This window comes from Hydra vulgaris, chromosome 05, assembly GCF_038396675.1.
Source record: "Hydra vulgaris chromosome 05, alternate assembly HydraT2T_AEP".
In the NCBI taxonomy this organism is placed as follows: domain Eukaryota; kingdom Metazoa; phylum Cnidaria; class Hydrozoa; order Anthoathecata; family Hydridae; genus Hydra; species Hydra vulgaris.
The window spans coordinates 5852837-5861795 of record NC_088924.1 but is presented as its reverse complement, the minus strand read 5'-3'; the positions used below and the strand labels follow the sequence as shown (position 1 = coordinate 5861795).

Genomic DNA, 8959 nt, shown 5'->3' with positions numbered 1-8959 from the left:
AGGTGAAGGTAGTAGAAAGTTTAGTTTAAAAACATAAGTAAGTAGGCCTATTAAGACAAAGTAAAGACAGAATAAGTAAGGTTGTGTCAGGGTGACACCATGTTTTTTTATCTTGTCAAAAAACAAAGATATATAAGCAAAAGTTAAAGTCAAAAAAAAGTTAAAGTCGAAAAATGGCTGCAGATTATATTGATTTTTCCCGTATGATTGTAAGACGGAATTTATTTTCAACACCTTCAAATAAAAGCAATTTAAGACCCAAACATACATCTAAATTACCCAAATATACGGTAGATGGAAAATGGCCTTTTCATAGGGATGCTTTTTTTGAATTTTTTGATAGGACCTCCTTTGATGAAAACGAGTTAACCGATCCCAATAATACAGAACTAAGAGCTCTAAGACGAAGAAGAGTTAATAAAAATTTAAAAAAATAAAGCGTCAATATTGTAGAAAAGCACTGATGTGTTATCGAAAAACAAAAAGCAAGTATATAAATAATAAACAAAATCGCGAAATGAATCGAGTAGGAAAACCAATAAATCGTTTTGTTTTAACAAAAGTGGATCGCGATAACCGCAGAAATATTTATTAAAAAATGAGACATAAAAGACATAGAGGTCATAGAAATGCTAAAAGATATATTTTTGTTCATAAAAAATGGAGAGCTCATCCTAGACCTTATCATTCTTTAATCGGTAAAGGACGAAAACTTATACTTAGAAAACGCGGTAAAGGTATCCTTGGTAATCTATTAGGAAATATACCCGTACTTAGTGGTGTATTTAAAACTTTATTTTATTCCGATTAAAAAAACATGTATAAAAAAGCTCAACTCTGTAAAACGTTTACCCACAAAAATGAATTCAAAAGTATGCAAACATGCGGGAGGAAAAACTCATATAAAAAAGTATTGCGACATATGTTTTGTACAAAAATTTCGTCGTTATGTTGAAGAAAATTTAAAAGAGTATCTATGGTTAATTAAAGACATGGAAAAGCAAAATCAAAAGCTCAAAAATTTAAGAACTGATACGAGCGCGTTTGGCGATTATATCCTTACTTATGAATACGAAAACGGTGTTGTTGAAATATTCAGTGGCGATAAAGAAAATGGACACTTAAAATTATCTACTTTTTTGGGGGGTTTTATACTAGATTTAAATATTGTTAATAAATTATATTGTTTATCGCATATAAATGATGGTGTTTTTTTTGTAGGTAATAAAATACTAAAAATATATTGATAAAAAAAATATTAAATAGTTTTTTTTTCTGTTTTTTTTACTAGTACTATAAATTTGGGTTTTTTTTTTGAAATAAAAAATTTCATTTGAAGAAAAAAAATTCATTTAAAATATGGAGTTTAAAACTTGTTTAAACGAATTTTATAAAAAGAATAAAATTTAGAAACTTCTTCCTTTACAACGGATGATAGTTTAAAACAAGTCCAGGGTAATTTTAAATTATTTTTTTGTTTGGATGGAAGTAAACAAATCAAATTAACTCGTGATAATAATAAAGCTCATATTGATTTTGTTTATAGTGAAAACAAACACGAATTTGGAATGGGTTATGAAGACTTTGTTGATGTTATTAAAGAGTCATTAAACGTTTTTCTACTCGAAGAAGTAGACATAAAAAATGAAGCATTTTAAAGATTATCTAGAGTTGTGTTATACGTTTCCGAAATTACAAGATTTTTATATTTCACTATTTAAAACAAATAGTAAAGCAGAGAGTGATGTTACTTTGATACATCATTTAAAATGGGGAGCAATTATTAAAGTAACACGTTCGTATGATGAACTCATTATTGTGTTTATATATGAAGAAAGACACGAACATACTTTTGAAATTCCTTAGAAACATTTTTTATCGTATGGTTTACCGTTGTCAACAAAAATGGCTTTTAAGCGAAAAAGACGAAATTTTAGATCTAAGACACGTAAAAGTAATAGAAAAAGGATACGCAGAAGAGGGAGAGGATTGGCTGATTTTATAACTCCTATAAATGTAACCAACGCTTTGCAAGTGGGTTCGCTGTTATACGGTATAAAAAAAGCGTGGAAAGGCAAAAAAACGAAAACGGCTCCTGTTCCTGTTGTTACAAAACCTGCCAACCCTTATATGCATCCGGATTAAGTGTTGAAAGTATAATAAAAAAACAGTTGTAATAAACTATTATATTGATTCATTTAATGAATATTTACGTACAAATTAAAAATTGTTTTGTTTTTCTTCTTCTTTTTTCTCTTTGTATCGTTTGAAAGTCAATGTTTTTTTTCCTTTAGGGGTCGTCCATTAAGTACGTACGCCAGAATTTTGAAATTTGACCCCCCTCCCCCCTGTTGCCATGCGTACTTTTATGTCCCCACCTCCCCTTAAAAGTACGTACGTTTCGCAAATACCCCCCCTCCCCTCAAATATCCCCCCTTTCCTCAAATTTTCCCCCCCCCCAATCCCTCCTTTTTTTTTTTCCCAATCAAAAAGTTTAATTTAAAAAAAAAAGACGGAGGGTACGTTGAGTGAAAGAGGGTACTCTTTCACTCAACGTGCAAACTTAAGTTTGTTAGTATGCCAAATGAGGTGGCCTTGCAAAAAATTTAAATGGCGGAGGCCATCCAAATTTTTTTCCAAATCCAAAAGTTATAACCATGCAAAATTTAAACCCCTCTCATTTTGGGGGTCGGGAGGGTAAGCGTTTTAAGGCTTTTTGTTCACAGGCCTCCGCCATCCCGATATTTTGCAAGGCCTCCTCATTTGGCATAGGTATAAACAAACTTAAATTATGAGTTTGCACTATGTGTGAAAGTGTCCTATCTGGAACATCAAAAAATTCTGAGGGCGCACATACATGTGTGTGCATAGAGGAAAACTATACCCTCTACTTCATATACCATACATCTTTTTATGTTGGCAAACTAAAATCTTTAGTCAGAATGTAACTTTTCTATTGATTAGCTGGTTAATTGTGATAAATTAGAAAATCGAAGTATGTACTTTGAAATTAAACCCTCCCCCCCCTCCAATACGCTTTCGTACGCTTTTTGGAAACCCCCCTCCCCCTATGAGCGTACGTACTTTATGGACGACCCCTTACAAGACAAGCAACACGTCTTGTGAAAATGTATTTTGCCCGCTCTGTTCGTAATGGTGTTAAATATCCATACTTCTTTATTTAATAAGTGAATCGTGCAATTTTTTAATTAAGTGTCATTTGTTTTTTCTCTTAACACGAGGTAATAGAGTTCACCATAACCATTACACGTAGCGCTTTTTTCTATGACAATTTCTTCTAGTAATGTGTGTGCTGTTCTCTTCATGATTCTGTTTATATTAAATTCAGAGCAATCTGCCTTTTTATTTCTTTTTTAATCATGACATCATCAATAGGTACATCTAAAAATTGATTAGCAGTCTTTATTCGTGTATGATTGTTTGCATAAATTCTATCCATTTCATTTTGAATCATATAATAAATATTTTCCTCGTTCATCATAAATGGAATGGCTTGAATATCCAATAGGTATAACTTATCCCACGTAGCTTCATATTTTGTTCTTAGGAATCCTGCATCTTTTAAAAATCTTTTAAGAGCATTTTAAACCGATATTTCTTTTTCATAAATATCATAATGCAAAGGAATTTGTTTTGTTTTTATAGACAATAGATCACGTTCCAGATTTTCCTGTTTTTTCATATAAAAATGCAACTGTATGTCTTTTTCAAACAGTTGTTTAGCAGTGTTATTAAGGTGTGGAAAGAGTTCGTGTTTAATAAATTAAAAAACTGAATAAAGATTTATCTGAACTAGTAAAGAGGCATGAAGCGTTGATTGGATGACGTATATAAGAGTTAATTTCAATTTCGTTGTAGTTAATGTTAATTTGTATATTGCTATTGTATATTGTATAATGTTAATTTGTATATTGCTATTGACTTCTTCTACTGCTTCAAACAAATATTTATTAAATCTTAAATGTTTTGGAATTTGTTGCAATACACTTTCTTCACCTAAACTATCAAAACAAAAAAATGACCCTTGTCTATTTTCATCAACATTCTCCAATGTTGACCTGCTTCTTTTGTAGTTTCATTGTTGTAAATGATAAAGGAGCCATTTTTTTTCATTTGTTGAATAATATAAATATGTGTTTCTATTTGACTTAGTATATCAGAAGCATATATTCCTATAAAATAATTTTTAAATTCTGAATTTTTAAAAACACGACACAAAGATTCATTAGTAGCCATTTTTTTATTCTTCTTTTTCTAAATTAAAAAAACTCGCAACAAATAGTGTTACAATAGCGTGTAATATATTAACAAATAAAGTTTTTTTATCGCTGGTTCCTTCTTTTATAATTCCTTAAATGTTTCTTTCAACAGATTTCTTTTTTAAACCACCATCTAGTTTTTCTATCAAAGAAAAGAATGTAGGTATTACTTTTGAAGTGAACGTATCCACAAAACCGTCAGTTTGATCACCTTCTGTTAGAACCATATGTGGTTTGATATTTCTTTCTAGCAGCAAAAGAGTGAATTCGGATTTATAGAGTTCTATTACATAATCATAACCATATGTTTCTTTCAAATTGTCAAAGTAGTTGAGATAAATAGGACAAAGTTGAGGATTTTCGAGTAAATTATTAAATTCACTTTTTTTAAAACATTTTGCAATACTGTAAGAATTTAATGTTATTCTCTTAGAATTGAGTACATTTTGTAAAAATTCAAATGAACTTTTATCTGTAAAATGTTCTTCTTCTACGTGATCAGATGAAGGTGAAGGATTTCCGGACTTGTGTTCATAATGTTTATATCTTTTAGATACTTCATCGAGCGCGCACACCGCGCATTTTGTGAATTTTTTTAATGATGCTATCAACGCGAATCATTTTTTAATTAAAAAAATGTAAAAAAATATTTTAAAGTTTGATTTTTTATTTATTTTTATTCATTTTATTAAAAGAATACGCTCCTTTTTTAAATAAAAAAACATTTTTTTTCTAGTTGTGGTAGTTAGATTTTGAATTTATCACCAATAAAGAGATTCACAAGTGGGGCAGAAACTGCATTAGTGAGTTTTGTTTGAGATCACTTGTCGATAAAAAGTTTTTTCACACGCAAGTTATACCATGTGAAAAGTTTGAAACTTTAGATAAAAGGATAAAAAAGTATTTTCATACTGCTTAAAAAATATTCATAAACTAGAGTATTATCCGTCTCTCAAGTATACTGATGAAATTATATTTTGCTGCTCCGTAGTGGTTTACTTAAAGACTATATTTTAAAATTCGAATATAATGTCGTATTTTATAAAGGTGGAAACATGGAAAAAGATGTGTTGTCTACAATAAATGATCAAAAAATAGCTACATTTGTTTTAAACAAATTATTGTTTCCCAAATTGTGTAAATTGCCTTGCTATTTTAACTTTGAAAGTTTGTGTTTAGAACATTATTAACATAACTATACGAAAAAACATACCCACGAACATTGTTCTAAATATGAAACATTTATGTTTGCGCACTACTTAGAAGATTTTGCAAACGGGTTTATAGAAAATATCGACGTGCAAGATTATACAGTATCAAATGTTAAAGAATACTCGAGTTTTATTAAATTTATAAAAGACAATATCAAATGTGTTTATATATTAAAAAAAGAGACTTGTGAATGCTTTGACAATATATTTCGTATTAATAAACATGTATATCAACTTTTTGATACGGAAAAAAAAAAAAAAAATTGTCGTGTTTATAATCAATCTTCCGCTGTCACATAATATTTGGTGTAATGATCTTTTTTAACAATACTTTTTAACAATACTATTTTGTCGTTTTCATATTTATAAACATCGTCCTCTTTTCTGTATAAAATCTTTGAAATGTTAAAATTTCTTTTAAAGAAAAAAAACCATTGAGCTGTGGGAAATATTTCTTTTAAACTTTTTTCGTGAAAATTGCAACGTTCAAAGGCTTTGTAAATGTACACTTTATCTCCTTCTTGATGTACTTTTTTTTGTATAAAATATTCATAAACAGGAACTGGTGTGTATAGAGTGTATTAGCCATTATGAAAAACTTTATCGTTAAAGGAAAAGCAAGGCGGTTGGTCCATGCAAGCTGGATAAACGTAATTTAATAGTATGCAATTTTTCTTCAAGTTATCATTCTACCATTTGTTAGATAGATAAGGAAATAAAAAATAATACTTTAAAGTCAGTTTAAGTTTGCTTTTCTATGAAGTGCATTTTTTTTCCATGTTTTTTGATTTGAAGTAAAGTTTATATACTTCAACAAAGTCTTCTAGTTGTTTTTTTAATTCTTCGTGTTGTTTTTTTACTGTTGTTTTGGTTACATTTAAAAAATCATCGTTTATCATGCGACACACTTCTAGCATGCTCGTTCTCCATGATAGTGATTGTTCTGCAAAATTCATATAACGAGGAGAAGGTTTTTCAAACAAATGAATGGCATTTTTATAGTCTTTAGCCATAAAGATATAATACAAATCCTTGTATTTTTCTTCTTCCAAATTCAATTTCGATTTAAAATTTTTTAAATACGTAAATATAATGTCTTGCCATTCTTCATACGTGTTATTTAAATGGTGAAATTCCAACAACATAGGATGTAATTTATTTTCGGATAAAAAAGTTGAACAGCTTTGATGAGACTTTCGTCGAGTTGTTTGCTAGTCATTTTCTCTTTCAAAAATGAACTAGCATTTATTTTTTCACCCTTTATTTAGGAAATAGAGATCAGAAAAAAACAAGTTTTTTTAATAATAAAACAGGTTTTTTAATTAAAAAACTACAAAAATTTTCATAAAACTTGCAAAAAAAAAATTATTCTTCGTCTTCTTCTGGTACTTCTGGTACTGCTGGTTCGACTTTAGTTTTTTTTGTCTCGATTTCGGCAAGCCCGACACAAGCTCACTTCAAATTTTGATTCAAATTTCGAAAAACACCATTTTTAATTAACGAATTGTGAAAAGACGGTTCTGTAGCCATCAGTCTTGCGTATTCTGTAGCATGAATTTCGTCTTCTTATTTTGCTAATTGTATATCAATATTGTTAAACTCAATGGTTTTTATTATGCGAGTTTTAGGGTAAGCCACTGTCATATAGGCTTTGTTTTGAGCTTCTTGCATACTCACCATTAAAATTTGCAATCCTTTTTTGGTCATTTTGTTATAATTAAATATAAAAACCACATTATTAGTTACTTCGCCTTTGGGCAATTTAAATGTGTTGTCGTCTTTTGTTAATTTTAGTTCTGATCTAAACAATTAATTTGTTATGTTGAGATCACATATTTCTCTATATCTCCATGGTAATATGATTTCACAGCCCTCATTTTTTGGTTTGTCAATCAATTCTTTTTTGTAATAATTAAATTGTGCCAACGGTTTGAGAGGGACAGTAAAATATTGTTTATCTTACACATTTTTTTATTCTTAAATTCAATTAGCCACAAAGTAGCTGCTGCTAAATCTGCAAATTTAAAATAGGTGTTATCGTTGCAGTAAACAATTTCAAAACCATTTTTTGTTGTTTGTTGTCTTGTGAATGAACTTTTAAATGAAAATGTACTCTTTTTATACCGTTTGAGTTGAAAAGAGGGATTAAAAAAAAAACAAGTACTAAACAAGTTTTTAAAAAAAATGTTAATCCTTAATCAAGAGTCTAAAGTTCAATGTGGTGTGATGTACTTTAAACTTTGTACTTTGTACTTTTAATTCTGTTTTAATGATAGAGGTAATGTTGTTATGATTACTATTTTATATAAAAAGAGTGAAAAAAAACTTGTTCAAATCATTTTCTTGACAAGACAGCGAGATAGATAAAATGGAAAAGGAAAAAAATAAAGAGCTTAAATCACTCGAAAATACAGATATTCATGAATGGTCTTTTTATGAAACAAAAGAGAGTGCTGGTTTTGATCTGAGAAGCTCAAAGGATGTTATACTTCAACCATATCAACGTGTTTTAATAAGTACTGGAGTGTATATCAATGAAATGGATTTAAAGTTAGCAGGACAGGTATATTCAAAATCAGGTATAGCTTACAAATATGGTGTAGTAGTGTTTAATGCTCCAGGAATAATAGACGCTGATTATAAAGAGGAAATTAAAGTCTTATTGATGAATCATTCTAAAGAAAATTATGTGATTAAACGTGGAGATGCTATTGCTCAAATGGGATTTGTGAAAATGTTTAAAGCTGACAAAAACGTAATAGAATTCGATGGGTGTTTTTGTCGTAGAGTGAAAATGTCAATGATTAAAGACGTAGAGAGAAAGGGTGGTTTTGGTTTTACTGGAAATTAAATTTTTTTTGTAAAATATTTTTTTTATATTTTGTAAATTTTTTTTTAGAAAACTAACAAAAAAATGGATTGGCCTACAAAATTTGCTTGGGATCCTATTTTACAACATGATAAAGAACAATACGACCGTTAATCAAGCATAACGGGTTTTGTTAACAACCGTCACATGAACTCGTTTATTAATGTGGTTAAAGATTTTAATGATATGAAAAGTTCTTTTATGCAAACAATTCAAGTCATGTCTATAAATAAAATGGAATGCTATTTGGATATTTTTTCTAAAATTCAGCTTGATTGTGCTAAAAGAGAAAAATTATTTAAGGATAATATTAATAATATTCTGATTGAGGATATGAATGGAAAAGAATAGCTGTATTTATAATTATATATTGAATTTACAAGCTATTTCAGAAAACTTTTCAGAAATGTTAATTTTTAGTTATAAACATATTGAATGTAATCACGATTTGCAATATCTTTTTAAACATTTATTTGTATAATTTCTTACAATTTTTTAGGTAACTAATTAAAAAAATGAGAGAAGATAAAGAATACCTTCTTTGGAGCGCTTGGTATTGGTACATTAAAAAATTAGATTCCGAACAACATACTCGTTTA

At 28.9% G+C, this 8959-nt stretch overlaps 1 protein-coding gene across 1 annotated transcript; it reads left to right on the top strand.

The window, feature by feature from the left end:
* Positions 1–7859: 7859 nt before the first annotated feature.
* Positions 7860–8474, top strand: LOC136080136 (deoxyuridine 5'-triphosphate nucleotidohydrolase-like). The gene is made up of 2 exons (XM_065796746.1): positions 7860–8246; positions 8391–8474. Exons 1-2 carry the CDS (start codon positions 7860–7862, stop codon positions 8472–8474), a joined length of 471 nt encoding a protein of 156 aa, XP_065652818.1.
* The last annotated feature ends 485 nt before the right edge of the window (positions 8475–8959 follow it).

Bases quoted from the DNA above. Each gene is read 5' to 3' on its own strand.
- LOC136080136 (XM_065796746.1), top strand. From the start codon at position 7,860: ATGGAAAAGGAAAAAAATAAAGAGCTTAAATCACTCGAAAATACAGAT. The intron at 8,247-8,390 runs GTAATAGAATTC...ATTTTTTTTTAG, and splicing joins TGTTTAAAGCTGACAAAAAC to AAAACTAACAAAAAAATGGA.